Source organism: Epargyreus clarus, unplaced genomic scaffold (assembly GCF_041222505.1).
Source record: "Epargyreus clarus isolate Ecla_fem2 unplaced genomic scaffold, WU_Ecla_fem_2.2 ptg000005l, whole genome shotgun sequence".
NCBI lineage: Eukaryota > Metazoa > Arthropoda > Insecta > Lepidoptera > Hesperiidae > Epargyreus > Epargyreus clarus.
Genome location: NW_027332213.1, coordinates 14,933,529 through 14,950,890, shown reverse-complemented (window position 1 = coordinate 14,950,890; position 17,362 = coordinate 14,933,529). Strand labels below are relative to the sequence as shown.

The 17,362-nt window shown below is 36.5% G+C and overlaps 2 protein-coding genes across 2 annotated transcripts in view; both read right to left on the bottom strand.

The window, feature by feature from the left end:
- Nucleotides 1-562: 562 nt before the first annotated feature.
- LOC140742399 (uncharacterized) lies at nt 563-3,081 on the bottom strand. Its single transcript, XM_073073327.1, has 4 exons — nt 2,782-3,081; nt 2,043-2,183; nt 1,439-1,537; nt 563-1,162 (listed from the first exon to the last, which is right to left on the bottom strand). The coding sequence occupies exons 1-4, from the start codon at nt 2,995-2,997 to the stop codon at nt 947-949; spliced, it is 672 nt and encodes a 223-aa protein (XP_072929428.1). The 5' UTR covers nt 2,998-3,081; the 3' UTR covers nt 563-946.
- A 3,463-nt stretch (nt 3,082-6,544) lies between these two features.
- Nucleotides 6,545-17,362, bottom strand: part of LOC140742397 (uncharacterized) — a 32,080-nt gene continuing 21,262 nt past the window's right edge. Inside the window, exons 3-5 of the mRNA XM_073073325.1 lie at nt 10,506-10,643; nt 10,261-10,320; nt 6,545-9,783 (exon numbers count right to left, since the gene is read on the bottom strand). Coding sequence (XP_072929426.1) covers nt 9,562-9,783; nt 10,261-10,320; nt 10,506-10,643 — 420 coding nt within the window. The 3' untranslated portion in view covers nt 6,545-9,561. The remainder of the gene's footprint in view (nt 9,784-10,260; nt 10,321-10,505; nt 10,644-17,362) is intronic.

The window sequence follows — 17,362 nt, the reverse complement described above, 5'->3', positions numbered from 1 at the left end:
TTGTAAATAATTATGTAATATTTTTTTGGACATACTTATTTTGGAAATGTGCGTATTTTAGTCCGACATTTTTATACAAATGTAGAAAGTATTAATATAATATGATAAATAACTAATGATATTATAGTTTTGTATTGCCATAGTATTGTTTATTTGTACAAAAGTTATTATACGAAAAGAACCTAATGTTTAAATATATTTTTGAAAAGGTATATGCCCGTTAGTAATAAATTAATCTAAGCCTACCACATTTCAAAATTTGATTATTTTTTCTTCAAATAGTTATCAATTTTTGGTTCACATTTATCTTTATCAAATTTTTGGACTCTTCAAACAAAATTATCAATTTTGTAATTTTTTCTACGAATTCAAAAATGAAATAAACTCTCTATTTTTGTACAACAAATACATTTTTAGTTTCATTTGTATACTACTTCTATATATATAAAATATACGTAATATATTAAATCATTATGTTAGTTCCGGTATACATTTATACAAGAAAATGTTTGCATGCGTTAACGTTGTGTGCGTCTGTGTGTGTGACAACCATAGATTAGTAAAGATACTTCGCCGCCTTGGAATTGAATGAAGCCACAAACTGCTTATTAGTATGTTCTTTTTTTGAATTCTTGACAAATAAAAACATTTTTAGAGAAAATTTACGAATAAATAACTAATACTGCGTAATTTACGTAATAAATAAATAATTATTTCAAATATTTTAGGGACATTTTAGCACGGAGACGTGGCAAAACTTTTTTACGCAACTATTTCAATTCTCAAAACTGGGTACATTTTCTTGTTAGGAGTGAGTAATCTTTACTAATCTATGGTGACAACTATAAAAACATATAACACTATTAACCGATATTTGATATATAATTCTGATCCAGACCTATTTTTCTACAACATTAACTTTATGACACGACCACCATAAACTCGTTTATTTTTCATCTTTGTTCCTGTTAGTTTTATCATAACATTCATTTAATGTCGTCATAATGTTCCTGGTCTTATCCAGGAATTCCGAAAGGTTAATTTTAAGGCATTCTTCCAGGTCAAATAAAGCATTATTCAGTTGCAACAGGTAATTCTCAATGGCGTCCAGCTTCAACAATAACAGCCTTTGGAAAACTATGTCGTAATTGTCTCTTTTTATCTGAAAAAATAAGATTTTTTGTTTATAATGTAGAAGTAGCGAACGAGCATACATTCCTCTTAATGGCAAGTGGCTACAGTCGCCCAAGAAACTTTTTATCCCAAACAATTGCCAAAGGTATGTGAAGTCTACCAATAGACATGGCCAGCGCGGTGGACTATTCCCTAACCATTTTCAAGCGTAGAGGAGAATCGTACCCAGCAGTGGGAGAGTAATGGGTTGACGATGTACAAATTTAATTATTTAATTATACATAGGTAATAATATTAAACTTACATTTTGGACTAAGCATAGGCCGGCCGCGTCTTGATCATTCGGATTGTTACTGTTACACATATTTGACAGATATCTGTAGCTTTTTCGCCATTTCCGAATCTGAAAAAAATATATTAGAGAAATGGAAAGAAACTAGAAAGCGTTTGTTACAGTTAAGCTGGGAAGTTCAAATCAAATCAAATAGTTTATTCATTTTACTGACAGTTCCATTATATAGTTTCCTTAAAATAATATTTAATAATTATAAATTTATACATATGCCATGTTCATTTTTTTATTTTGTTTTGTAATAGTTTCATTTCTTGCACGTGCACTTTGATAGCCACACTTTTTTAAAAAGAAAATGGTCAATTATCATAAATATACACGCAAGAAGGCAAACTATCATAAAACAAAAAATATATAAATTGATACGACACGACGTATCGTATCGTCAAATATCATGTTCCTAAAAATTTACCAGCAAAGTAATTTTAATTACTTGTAGCCTTTTCTACAAACTTACAATATTGTTAGCCAACTAGTGTCGTTTCAAGTTGTTTATGCTAAAAGTCATCATTTTTCCAATTCGCCCAAAAAGAAGTATAACATCAATAATAATCACCTCTTTCTCCATTTGATGTATAGTCTGCACTTTATCCTTGCCTGCAGAGTTAGCGGTGGTCAGGCACTCACTTTCTTTCGCAAAGTATGAAGCCTTGGATCTCTTTATTTCAGTGTGGTGTAGAGATAGACAGTCCTTCCACTGTGAATATAAACTTACTTTTATATAGTACCTACTAATAAAAATGCAGTCAGATGACGGACACTCCAGATATGTAAGTAATTAATTCCCACCTAGTAGAATGTTTGTGTGAACTCGTAAATACGAATTCCTCGTCTAAGTACCTATGTTTCTCGGTTGAGATCATATCAAGCACATTTTTAAAATCCAAAAACGAATTCTAATCATAAATTATCAACTAATCTTTAAAAAATAAGGTCTGATGTTCATAGAAATTATTTGGATGTTGTTGGTTGGTTAGGTGTTGATTTTCTTTCCAGAATTTCTTTAGAAGTTTTTCGCGAAGGTAGACTATTAACATTTGGGAATAAATAGAGAAAAAAATACTACTTACTACAGTAAGAGTATAATCTACCAATTTGTTAAAGGCCATTACGGTAAACTACCTATAGCCTAAAACCTCTCACCCTGGTAGGATACCCGATCCAATAGCGGGACAGTAATCAATTGACATCAACTTCATGTCTATACCATTACCATTTCTTAGTATTGAACCCGATCCAGACTATTGCTGCCCACAATACCCCAAAAAAGCCACTCAAAAACATCGAAACAATACCTTCGGATTAGTCTTCTTTCCTTTGTAACTGTGTTCCCTATGCCGGGTCATGTCCAGGCGGTAGTGCGAGGTGACGTTGACCTGCTTCACCTGAAACTCCGCGGTCCAGGTGCTCATCAGCTCCCGGTCAGTCTTGTCCATGGTGAGGGATGCGTTGATGTAACTCTCGTATGTAACGAGCAACTCGCCTACATTGTTTGTGGTTAGCTGTAACATACTTAAAGTGGTAGTGGTGGTGGTGAAGATGGTAGAACCCTTTGTGGTTCGACTCCGGCGGCACCGCCACACCTATTTCTGCCTCATAACAGCAGTGTTGAACGCTGGTGTGTTCTGGTTTGAAAGGTGTGGTAAGAGAGGCATACTTTTCCGAGGCATTCCAGCTTAGTCCTCAGTAGCGCATCTCTGGCCAACCTCAGGTAAGAATATCTAATCCTATCTGGGTTTTATTACAGATGTCTATGGACGGCAGTAGCCACTCACCGTCAAATGGACTGCATGCTCGTCTGCTTCTCGTATATTATAAAAAAGCTGTTTGAAGATGTAGATTTTGTCTAATAACTAAAATAAGAAGTCGTTTAGAACCTTTCTGTGTTACAGTGAATGGTGTGGTAAGAGACCTTATACAAGTCGTTCCGATTTAGTCCTTAGGAATAGAAACGCATCTGTGTCCAATCACAGATAAGAATCCAATCCCACGTGGGTTAATTGTAGCAATTTACAATCAGTAGAGTGCATGCTATTGCTATTTCTATATGTAAAAAAAAATGTCTGGCCAGAGAATGAACCCGAAATCTTCTGAGGGATTCGTAAATAATAAAAAAATGATTGTTGATAACCTTGATAACTTGAAATAACATTTTTTGGCAATTTTAATGGCGAAAAGCATAGTTATCAAATAGTCGGTTTTAGTTTGACCTTAACGAAAAGGAAAAATACTCACTTCTTCACTTTTTACAATCCAAAAGACTGCTAGCAACCCGGAAACAATATAGCATCGAAGTAACATTTTTGAAAACTATGATGCACCACACGACGTCCACTTGTAAACTTGTAGAAACTAAATATGTAATAAATGCATAAGTACTAAGCATTGATCTAAGTCAAGATTAAAGGTACAGTTTGCAAAAAAATATGCTGGTAGATATTTCTTAGAGAAATAAGCAGTACCTTTGTGCAAGTGTGTTCCTAAGAGCTCTCCTGTATTTTATTTTGCGTGTACATAAATGTTAAATTAATAAAATATTCTTTCTACACTCATAGGATTCCTTGTGTCGTGGGTGTCATAAACATACATAGAGAAATACACAAACCCCCAGACCTAGAACAGATAACTAACTTCATCATTTAGGTATCTGTCTGGCCGGGGATTGAACTCAGAACCTCTGCGCGTAAGACTGTTATGGTGAATTAATATGTTGCATACTTTAAGAATATTTCCAATACTTATATGAATATATAATACATGTTGGCCGTGAATTGCCAAATCTAGACAGACAGACATGAGCAGTAGGACCAACACTTTAATATTTTCAAAAGCACCCCACGCTTTTTTTACAATTAAATATATTTTTTTTGTTGTTAATACAATTATTCATTAAAATTTTTATATTTTGTAGTTTGATTTCTATAAAAGCGTGTACTTTAGTTTTTTTAAACTATATTTATAATTTCGAAGTCGATTTTGATGCATGCATGATTTTATATTTAATTTTATCGATTTTTTTTATTATTCTAATTGAAATCACTATGTAGGTACTTATTTCTGTAAATACAATATTAAATAATTAAAATAATATTACTAGTAATAAATAACAATATTTTTTATTAATAAATTAATAATTAAAATCATCAATTTGTATGCTGACCCTACTTAACAAATACAACGATAACCTTAGCATGATCTAATCATATCACATGCAGTTATCTGTTTGTTTTCTATAATCAGTTCTAATGATTGGTCAGGTTCATGGATCTTCTATTTTCTTGACTTAAACTGACTAGATATCAAAATAATTAATTTCCATAACTTAATTTTATAATATGAAGTAACATTATTCGAATATAATGTACATGGTGAAGTAATTTAATTTATTAATAATGCTATGTTTGTATAATTTTATTCAATGACAATTGGTTAAACTTTACAATTAGTTTTATGTTTATATTTTACATACCTCTAAGAGGTGGAATATAGAGGACAATTTCATTATACCTAACAGCTGAATTTACCAATATTAAGCAAAATAAATAATTTGATTTGATTTGAACCTACTCTGCAGTCCATCTGATAGTAATTGATCACTTTCGTTATTGTCAGATTTACGAACAGGTCGAGAGATTTGAGCATAGGGCGGCAGATTTTTAGGTTCGTTTTTTGCGGCTAATGGCTAATAACTTATAATCCACTGACTGCCATATGTAATCAATTCCAGGCTTAAGAAGGACTCAAACATGAAGACGGTAGTAGGTGCGTTGCTCAACCTCACGACTAAGTTGAAACTAAGTTTTCGAGACACGCTATCACATATTAATATAGATACATAATGCCCTTTTTTGTTTACGAGGGGGAAACCTTCAAAAGGTACCCAGCGCCGTGGGAGTGACGCAACGTTATGTGTGATTTTTACCGCACTAAAACCCCCCCGGTAGCCGTCCTCGGCGCTGCGTAGAGGGCTCCGGGATCTCCAAAGGAACGCAACCGGAGTCCTCTTAGCGCGTTGCCCCGTCGGGCTCTGCCCAGGTGAGCTTGACGCTCGCCACACCGTCTGGTGTGTACGACGGTATGCGACCATACATACCACCGCCCTTCCCGGGGTCGCTTACCGGGTGGTTTGACCTCCCACTCTTGCCGCCCGCAACCCCGGAAGCCCCTTTTATTCGCCTCTTACGACAGACAAGGGATACCGTAGCCCTATTCTGGTCCCGAAACCACAAGGACAAGGTACATAATGCCCTAGCAGCCACACACTCCCCTGCCAGAAACATTCACATTCATTTGAATCGGACAAAACCGGCATAACATGGATCGCTGGGCAAGACGAGCAGCATGACAAATAACGCAGGCAAACTCAATGTCTGTGAAGTAGTGTGAACTTCCTTCGTCCCTCATCGATGTGGCTGTAGTATAAAATAATTATATTGCATTATAGGTAATATAGGGATTCTTAAAACATTAATTGAATAATTCAGAAAGTAAATTCTCATAGCAAATAGGTAAATTTATTTTTTCAAAAGGTTATTTTTTAATTAAATATTTAAAAAGTTACGCACATTTAATTTTATTTACTAAAAGAATGAACTTATGTGTATGAATAATTTAAGCATATCAAATTAACTTACCATTCAACGGTATTTCTTTATCGCTGGTTTGGTATGCGATTTAAAAGTATGTTTTTTTATAAGATTACTAGCTGACCCGGCAAACATTGTGTTGCCTTATAAATAAAAAACGTTAAGGGTTAACAACCCTTATCAATTAGGGGTATGAAAAATAGATAGTAGCCGTTTCTCAGACCTACTGAATATGCATATAAAATATGGTGAAAATCGGTAAAGCCGTTTCGGAGGAGAACGGTAACTAACATTGTGACACGAGAATTTTATATATAAGATAGTACCAAACGGGTATGCCGTACACTTGACGGTAAGTGGTCTCACTGTAAATAAGAACTACGAGTACCTTACGATAGAAATAGTGTGGATTATCTAAATATTACGTTAATGATAGATACAAGTAGATCAAAACAGAAATAAAAGACGATAATAAAATGTTAATTTTTTATTACAAAAATAATTCATCGTTACATTAATTAATAGTCATAATAAAATTAACAACAATAATACAATATGTTAACAAAACTGTAATTGTACTCCATGCATAACCTACGTGATTAATTTGACAACATAATTTAATATAATTTTATAATTATATTAAGATAATTTAATATAATTATATCTATCACAGTAGCACTAAGTACGATGTTAATAAGTATGTAAATAAGGGTCGATACACATAAAGCGGTGCGGTGCCGCACCGCTAAAAGCAGCGACGAAATCGCGGGCTGTCGTCAACGCGCCCGTTGTTCTAACGTGTATTTATTTGAAAATGGTCTTCTGAGTGAGAAATCATTTAGCGATTTTCAGCCGCCGTCACCTGTGGCCACGAAATAATTGCATTGTTTCAAAATTTAAGAACCGCAGTTTTTCGCGGTTACGCTGCCATGTCGTTTACAAAGACGCCGGCAATCTCGGCAGAACAAAATCGAGACCGTGGCAGCGGAAACAACAAATAATGGTGTGCAACGTGGAATGAATGGCCCTTTTCAAAAGGGCCTTTTGAATATAGCAAGTATCTCTTAGCCCTATTTTCCAAACGCTCAGCGAAAAGCGCACTAATGTGCTCTAAGCTTTACGCTACGTCACAACGCTCAACGTTGCGTTGCGATTCCGCATCGCACCGCTTTAATGTATCTCGGCCCTTGGCCCTAACGTTTATTTGATACCTAACTTACAAGTAAGTGAAATTCATGCCAATTAAAAAAACTACTTATTTTCACTGGAAAAAATATTTCTTAAAAATAACTATGACGATACAAACACAACTTTTTCGTGTACTTACATTAACAATGAAACTTACTGTATAATTGCTTTATCAAAAATACAATTTGACCGCTAAATTTGTTAAAAAAGGTTTGGTGCAAAATTAATAAAAAAAATTGAATTTTAATTCCATTGAACCAAAAATAGGTACCCATTAAACTTTTGTTATTTCTAGTTGCAGTGTCAGTTGTCAATTGAACTCCTGTATTGAAAGTATACTTACCTTACCACACCCTTCAAAACGGAACACAGCAGCGCTTAACACTGCTGTTATAAGGCAGAAATAGGTGTGGTGGTGGTGCCGCCGGAGTCGAACCACAAAGGGTTCTACCACCTAAATGCTATGTGAGCAAAATTCATTTTGCGGGACCCTCTGCCACAATACAATGTAAACAGTGGCGGACTAAAGTCATTCGAGGCCCAGGGCGGAAAGTGGAACGGGGGCCCCTAGTCTAAAAAGTTGATTTGATTTTATAAAATTACAAATTGTAGCGACTTCCCGCTACTTGTTAAGAGATAGCGCTGCTGAATCACGCTATTGAAGTTTTCTAAACATCTTGTATATATACAAGCTCCGAACTGAGACTGTCGGAGCACGGCGCTCCCCGGGCATGATCACCTAGCCCGGCGGGAGATCTCCCTTTGCCAATGTGGTGACCCCGACGTGACATGAAGTCGCTACACAAATGTCACATAGATTTCAGTGATGGATTCCATTCCGGCGACCTCTTTTTTCGTTGACCGCTAGGGGCGCGAGGTCCGCTGGGGCCATACGCCGCCTCTGCCTTTATCAGACAATTTACATTTCAATGGATGATTCGAATTCGTGTTCGAATTACAGAATAGTACCTTATGAAACCACCCTTCAGCACCATTATACCATCATATATTTTTTCATTTTTTCATTTCATTTTACACATTATATTTATCTGAGTTTTAGGTACCCTATGCATTACTAAAACTATAAGCATGTACAAATGTATATTTTTAACGATTTTTAATACGTAATTGACAGTGATTGTTTTTAAAAATACTTTATAATTAGAGTCATCAAAACTGCATTAGCCATTACGGTATTTGTCTGAAATAGTAATATAATTGTTATAACTTGATTCCATAAGGATTGTAGGCTAAAATGGCAGATTTTGTGTATTTTTCTCGCTCACACATTATGGTGAATGAGCGAGAGGCAAATAGAAAAGTCGTGAATTTTTTATCGTTAAGTAGCAAATGAGCTTGCAGTCCACCTGATGGTAAGAGGCTACTGCCTGTACATGTGCCTATAATCAACCCCAGATTACATTGGAGTTCTACTTGAGATTGGCTACAGACGCCTTGCTACCCCTAAGCTGGAACGCGTCGGGAAAACATGTCTCCCTTACCACACCCTGCAAACCAGAACACAACAGCGCTTAACACTACTATTATCTATTAGCAGAAATAAGAGGTGGTGCCGCAGGAGTAGCAACACGAAAGGTCTCCCACATTTATCGCCATTTATGATTACAATCTTTATCAAATCAAATTATACATGGTACAATTAAAAACCTATTACAGCAGTAATTTCATTTTTTGCTTCTTGTGGCAACAATTTGAAGTAAATCTTAATGACGAATAACACTTTGTACTATATTTTAATTTACAACTAACTTATATATTTATGGCACCACAATTTCAAAAAACTTATTGACGTATTCAATGGACTTCAAGTCTGAATAAAAATATCCGTACAAAAATGGCTACACAAGGGAAAAAGTGCCTCAATGTTATTCAGCTATCATCTGCCCAGCAACGAACATTTCATGTGATAAGATCACAAGATAAGATGCTAAAATTAGATACCTAGGTATACTGCAAAAGTAAAAATATATATATATGGACATAATTAAAATATCATTATAGTGATCTAAATTAAGTTTAGGTATACTCAATAAAAAAACAAATAAAAATCTTTTCATTTCTATGAAAATCGTATAAAGTATGAGTATGATACTGCAAGGCTAGAACGTTTTTGAATTTACTTAGTTACCAATTAACGTATTGTGCCCTCCGAGACACTCATTTGGCCACTAGCGATCACCCATCTAAAATTTCCGATGTTGCTCAGCTTCCTAGATTGATTATCCAAACCTGGAGTCCATTTTCAAATCAATTATTAAACTCAATCATCTAATCTAACCCTTATTTCGGTTCATCATGCTGATAGGGATCCTGGGTGCAAGACTGCAGCTTCTCCGCAGCAATTTGAAGTTTGGTGTTCACGTGTTTCCGAAGATGGTTGAGTCTACGGAAAGCGTGGACTATCAGGTCTTTATAGGCCTTCCGGGAGTGCTCGATGTCGTCTCGCACGCGATTTATTTCGTTTAGCGCTAGACGCCGCCAGCGTACCACTTTCGATAAAGTCTGGAATAGAAGTCAAAAAATTAAAATAGTAAGAGTTGGATGTGCTCAATCGTGTCACAATTGTCATCATTATACTATCATCACCTATCCAAAGTTTCCTGAAATAATTATCTGTGAAAGGACAATGCCCATGAATAATTTTAATATTACTTTCATTTTGACGCATGACAAAAATCAGTACCAAGAATGGGCATTCTCCTTTGTCCGCAAAAAAAACCAAAAGCAGTCCTCCTCTTTAATGAATCTCTCTTTTCTTGTCTATGCTAAACGCTTGACTGGATCGCCGTAAACTTAAGTTCTTTCTAGACCGGTATGCACGAGCTTCGTAGCGTACAAATTTTACAAACTATTTATTCTAAACCACCCCAAGAAAAATAATAAATATTTCAAAGACCATGAGAACGACAATTTTTAATCACGTGGAGTGTATGATAGACTCCATATTAAAAGATAAAAAGAAAAATAATATATTCTTACCTCACAAGGTACTCCACAGGTTCGTATTGTCCTTTCACATTTCTTGATGTATTCTTCACTCTGGAAACAAAATAACAATAATGATGAGTAAGCTTCTTTAAAGTTAGAACCTTTCGTTATTTGATATATAAAGGAAAAAATTGGAAGGAAAACTACAGGCCATAAAATCGCCCTTTTATAAATTAATATTTTTTCAGAAAATAACAGTAGCTAACACAAGTAGGGTGGTTGAAGTTCAACTGTACCTTGTTCAGATGCATTCGGAAGACGATCATGTGCCCGAGAAGGAACTTATGATGGTTCTCTGTAGTGAAGGTTGCTGCTTTGTGGGCGTCCACCTCGATCTTATGGACCTTAGTTTGGAAGGCATTGCGGCAGTTACTCTGGAATCAAAAACATCCATGAATAATCAATAATCTTCGTCGTCTACCCATTACTGTCCTACTGCTACTGCTAATCGAAATTTGACAATTTCTGCCTGCTTAAATTATATGTAATGTATTCCATTGAATAGATTAATTATTAATATCGGGCCTGAGATATGAAGCAAATTACATTTAACGATAACCTCCCGTAGGTTGAGATAATCCCTAAAATTGTCTAAAATTGACAGTAAACTTGGCAGCAAAACAAAATATGGGTGAAGTCAGAGCCAACTGAGATTAACCAAGCCGTCACGGTCGTCAGCTGGAAACTATACTAAATTAAATAAAACGGAACTTGTATGTCGATTAAATATATTGGCGATACGAAAGATGATCTCATAGAAGAAAGTGTGGACATAAAAACTATGATTACGTTTTGCAAGGTAATGACAGAAGCGAGTAAAAATAATTAGCGAAATGCGTTCGAACTCGCATGGTTCGTACCATCAAGTTGTTATTTATTTCTAATATTTAGTATTTGTTATATATAAGTAAATAAATTATGAAAATTTGAACTGTCTACCAATTTCAGTTCAATAGATAAAGCGTAAAACGCTGAAAAATAGCGGTTTCTTGTATGACAGTTCCCATTTACTTTCAACCTTTTTTATTTACTACTACAAATACAGTTAAAGCAATGATAGCCTAATGTTAAGAAACTCGGCCTCTCGATCGAGGGGTCCGAGGTTCAAATCCCAGGCATGCACCTCTGATTTTCAAAGTTATGTGCGTATTAGAAATTAATTATTACTTGCTAAACGGTGAAGAAAAACATCGTGAGGAAACCTGCATACCTGAGAAATTTATAAAAAAAAACCTCAAAGGTATGTGAAGTCTACCAATACGCACTTGACCAGCGCGGTGGACTATGGCCTAATCCTTCTTATTATGGGAGGATACCCGTACCCAGCAGTGGGATAGTAATGGGTTGTTGTTAACTACAAATACCGTAAAAAAATTAAATGTCTATCTATTACGATTCACCGCATGTTACAGAGGGACAGACAGCTTAATAGTAATAGTAATAGGATTCCGTTTTTACCCTTTGGTTATGGCACTCTCAGAAGATTACGTTTTGTTCCGTATAGATTTAAGTATTCTAGTATTCTAAATATTGCAGTGACTAATGTGAAACATCACACGGGGTCGATAAAAGAAACCCCAGTTTATTTACACAACAAAGACTTTTAACAGCCAATTAACACTAACGTTTCACTGAAAAGCTAGGAAGTAATAAAAGTAGCAGTAATAAGATGCAACCTTGCAGTTTACGTGCATGGTTTATTGCATTATTGTTTAATAAATATATGCTAACCTTGCATGCTGTCTTATTTTTTGACGGCGTTTAAAATTAACTTGTAACGCATAAGAAAATATGAAGGATATAATGCATATGAAGGTGGTAGAACCCTTTGTGGTTCGAGTCCGGCGGCACCACCGCCACACCTATTTCTGCCTAATAACAGCAGTGTTAGGCGCTGCTGTGTACCGGTTTGAAGGGTGTGGTAAGGGAGACAGATTTTTCCGAGGCGTTACAGCTTAGTCCTCAGGGGTAGCGGCGCATCTGTGGCCGACCTCAGGTAGGCTACGTCTCGTCTGCTACTCTTATATTATAAAAAAAATAAAAACATATTTTGGTCTGATGGTAAGTGGCTACTACCGCCCATGGACATCTGTAATCAATCCCAGATAGGATTAGATATTTCTACCTGGAGTCGGCCACAGGTACGCCGCTACCCCCAGATGACTAAGGAACGCCTCGGAACCATGTCTTCCTTACCACACCCTTCAAACCAGAACAACGTTCAACACAGCTGTTAAGAAGCAGAAATAGGTGTGGCGGTGGTACCACCGGAGTCGAACCACAAAGGGTTCTACCACCTTCAAAATATTTGCTTATATGTGGTTACGACCTTGCACGCTGTCTTATTTTTTTAACAGCGTTTAAAAATGTATAATTACGTGTAACGCATAAGAAAATCTTGTCTGTATGATGCTCACAAAACTCGCGACTTACGTCCGTAATTAATAAAATCAGTCTATCCAATGATTTGACTACGAAAGATCGATATTTGACAACTCCTACGTACCTACTAGAGATTGTCAAATTATGATCTTTTGTAGGCAATATTTGGATAAATTGAGTATTAGTAACGAGCTTGTTGAGTTGTAAGAACCCTTTGTGGTTCGACACCGGCGGCACCACCGCCACACCTGCCTAATAACAGCAGTGTAAAGCGCTGTTGTGTTCTGGTTTGGGTGTGGCAAGGAAGACATACTTTTCCGAGGCGTTCCAGCTTAGTCCTCAGGGGTAGCGGCGCATCTGTGGCCGACCTCAGGTCGAAATATCTAATCCTATCTGGGGTTAATTACAGATGTCTATGGGCGGCAGTAGCCACTTACCGCCAGTTGGACTGCATGCACGTCTAAAACTCCTACCTATATTATAAAATAATAAAGATTACTATAAATATTTTTTACAGACTGTTCTTGATTGTAAGGTAACAATTAAACTTGAATTTTAAAAGTAGAACCTTTCATGGTTCGATTCCGGAGACACCACTAACACACCCATTTCTGTTTAATAACAAGTGTTAAGGGCTGTGTTCTATTTTGAAGGGTGTGGTAAGGGAGAGACATCCAACGCCTTCTAACTTAGTCCTCAATTAAAAAGGTTTGTAAAGCCGATCTCAGATAGGACTCCAACTTTATTAAGAGTTAATCACAAAAGTGGTAACCTGGCGGCATTATCACTTAATATCAGATGAATTACTTACCTTACCATCAGATTATCTTAAAAAAATGTCATATGTGTGTAAGCTTTATTCCAGATATAACTATGAAAACTTTAAGTACCTATAAACCTTCGCTTCAAGTGAAGTGCAAATCAAGAAGTATTAGGTACATAAAATTGATGAATGTCATCATAACGTTTAGTATTATCACCTTGCACATAAGGCTGTGGGAGGATTTATAGCTATACCTATTAATATTTATTTATTTTTAAGCGATTCATAAGGTTATGTTATTTACATATTGTCCTTTATTTCAGTGCGAGATTAGTAGAATAGAAGAGGATAGAGCTTGCAAAATAACTACTGAGTTCAGCTGCGGTTATTTTAACTACTGCTTTGGTTATTTCAACCACGGTTCTGGTTATTTCAACCACGTTCCGGTTTAAAGCGTCTGGTAAGGGAGATGTACTTGTCCGAGATGTTCGAACTTACCCCTGTATAGTTTAAGTGAAGGAGATACCTTACCACACCCTCCAAGCACAGCAAATCACATACATGGATAATTGCACAAAATACACGAACAGGCAAATATTGCTTATTGATTGGTTTTAATGGAAATATTTTGTTAAATCTAATAACAAGACATATGACATGTATGCGACTAATATTAATTTGTGTTGGCAGCTGTACCCATCAAACGGCTGGTTACATAGTTAGCCGTTCAAATTAGCGACTCACCCTTGAACGAAACTGAGAGTCACGGACAGGACAATAATAGACTTAACGTAGGGTGGCCCTGCAGGATCTGTGTGGAAGACAGTCCTATATGCTAGTGGGGAGCTTATCGTGTCGCGCGTGTTACTCACGCACACACGTCACCTGTATCCTATCGTAACGTACGTACATGCACACTGGTCGCAAAGACTGTGCAGCGAATTAATTTATATGAGCAAGTAGGATTTGTAAAAGTAGGATTGAGAAGCACGTGAGGGCGTTAACACGCGTGGCATGAAAAAACTGTTTGTGATACAAAAATAAAGGTAAGGTGGTCTTCTCGGAAAAACACGTGTGCAAGACAATTTGTAGTAGAGTCCACATATAACTTCTCTAGATTCAAACCTTAATAACATTGGTATTTAAAAAAAAAAAAAACGAATCAACGCCCATCATTTGCCTAGTTTAAACCAACGTTATAAATAGAAAAGTTATAAGTGTTTCCTTGCGTTCTAAGGAGTTGTATAAGTCCTCTAATGAGCATCTGTATCATCTCAATAATTAATCGGGATTAATACATCCATTTGATCCATATTAAAGCTTCTTAAGTGGCACATCAAAGTCCTTTCATTATTGTTGAGAAATGTTTATTAAGATCATTAATAGTTCATTAAAGAGGCATATTACTTGTTATGTTTATGTAAAGCAGTGATAGCCTAGTGGTTAAGAAATTCGGCCTCACGATGGAGGAGTCCGCGGTTCAAATCCTAGGCAGACACCTCTGATTTTTCAAAGTTATGTGCGTATTAGAAATTAATTATCACTTGCTAAACGGTGAAGGAAAACATCGTGAGGAAACCTGCATATCTGAGAGATTTATAAAAAATAATCTCACAGGTATGTGAAGTCTACCAATACGCACTTGGCCAGCGCGGTGGACTATGGCCTAAGCCTTCCATAATGAGAGGAGACCCGTGCCCAGCAGTGGGACAGTAATGGGTTGTTGATGAATACTTATTATGTTACAAGTATATATGTATTCTAGACGTTCCAACTTAGTCCTCAGGAGCAATGTATCTGTGGTCGACCTCATGTAGCTATCCTGTCTAAATATATGGGTTAGATCAATACCCTTACTATTAGGTGGACTGCTAGCTCGATTTCTACTCCTGTATCGTTTGTATCTTATTATAAAACAATATAACCTATTTCCTTGTTTCATAAATCTCCAAATTCCGCAAAATATAAATGGGCCGAATTGCTTCGGGAAAAGGATGGTACGGCCGTGCCGCTTCTTTTGGCTCGACTTGGCGGAGGCACTGCCGTGCCTCCAGATTTGGCATGAAAATTAAAAATTGCAGACATACTACACTACTGCGCCCTTTGGCACGAGATCGATTGAAATATACTATTTAATGATCACACACGAATAGATTATACGTTAATAGCTCTGTCGTAGTTAATTCCGATTTCGTGTTGGTTAGTGTTTTACAGTACACACACACACACACACACTTTCTACACTCACAGCCCCACACTAGGATTCCCTGTGTCGTGGGTGCCATGGACACACACATAGACGAATACACAAACACCCAGACCCAGATACAGAAATCTAAATTCATCATTTAGATATCTGTCTGGCCGGGGATCGAACCCGGGACCCTCTGCGCGTCAGACCGGTATGGTAACCGCTCCGCCACGCGGGTCGTCAACAGTAATAAAAGTAGTGATAGTCTAATAGTTAAAACATCGTTGTCTCGATCGGTTCGAAACCCCGAAACTTATTTGAACTCCCAATATTACAAAGTTATGTATTCAAAACGAATACTTAGTCAAACGATGAAGGAAAACAATTTAAAGGAATTCTGCACGTTGAAAGTTTAAAAAAAACCCCTGTCCCCTGTCACTCTGGGATCTATGCCCAACAATGGGTCAGTAATGGATTGACCGTCTCCAAAGTCTTTTAATGTGGTAGAACCCTTTGAGGTCTCTCTTCCCCTGTCGTAATTTTAGACAACCGATTGCGATTATAAAATGCCTTCCTTTAAAAGTACACAGTGACAGAAATCGCGGAAAAACAAAGCTCCTATAATACTCTCTCCACTCTCCCCGAAAGATCCGATCAACGGCCCTACAAAACCAATATGGTAACCCTATTCTCCTCCCCCAAAAACATATAAGTGAACTAGTTCCAACACGGAAGCGAATCGCACTACGTGCAAGCATGCATGCAGATATAGCATGGTGCATAATCAGAACATGTGGCTGCATCAGATACGCGTGCGGCATTATGCGTGCATGCGGAGGAATGCACCTGACCTAGTAACTCACGTGTGTTAGTGATGGGACTATATTATTATTTATTTTTGTTATTTAATTTTAGTATTTATTTTTAAGTTATTTTTATTATAGCAATTAATATATGTAGTTTATTTTGTAAATTAGCTATAACCGTTAGAAACGTTTTATATCGTTAAACATAAAAAATGTCGTAAATGCCTTAGACACAGAAAGATAAGCACGCAATCATCTCGCTTTTTTGTTTACGAGGGTTAAACCTTCATAAGATACCCGACGACGTGGGAGCGACACCGGGCTATGGGCATCCCAAAAATTTGAATTCTACCTTAAAACAACGAAACAAAACAAAGCAGCTGCCTGATTTGAGAGGTATAATAAGATTTAACTAATAATACGAGCATTTAATCATTGTTTAATGTGATATGAAAACATTTAATTCATCACATTCATTAAAAAATATACGTTTTGTCACCTATGTACACAATAAATAATTAATTGTTTTATATACCAACGAATGAAAAGCTAATTTCGAACAGGCACATCACTAGTTAAATCTAACGACCACGAATCTAACGACGGCAGACGCACAGGCGCTTTGAATTTCAATCGTCTTCACTCAATGATATCTTAACGTAAACAGTCTTAATGCCAATCTTATCTCCCAGTCGAAAATAATATTCGCACGCTATATAGTTTGATCTGTTGCATTTAGTTTTATCTCGACGTAGTTCTGGTGCCAATGCCTTATCTCTACTCAAAATGTTTTGCTAATCTTTAATATAATTATTTATTATATTTATTAATTTATTATTAATTTACACCAACAAAGTATACTATATGTATTATCGCGAGAAGGGGCCAGTTGGTGTATGGGGGTTGCAATTTTAGGGTGTTGGAACTGACCCCTTTACGACGCCAAAAGGT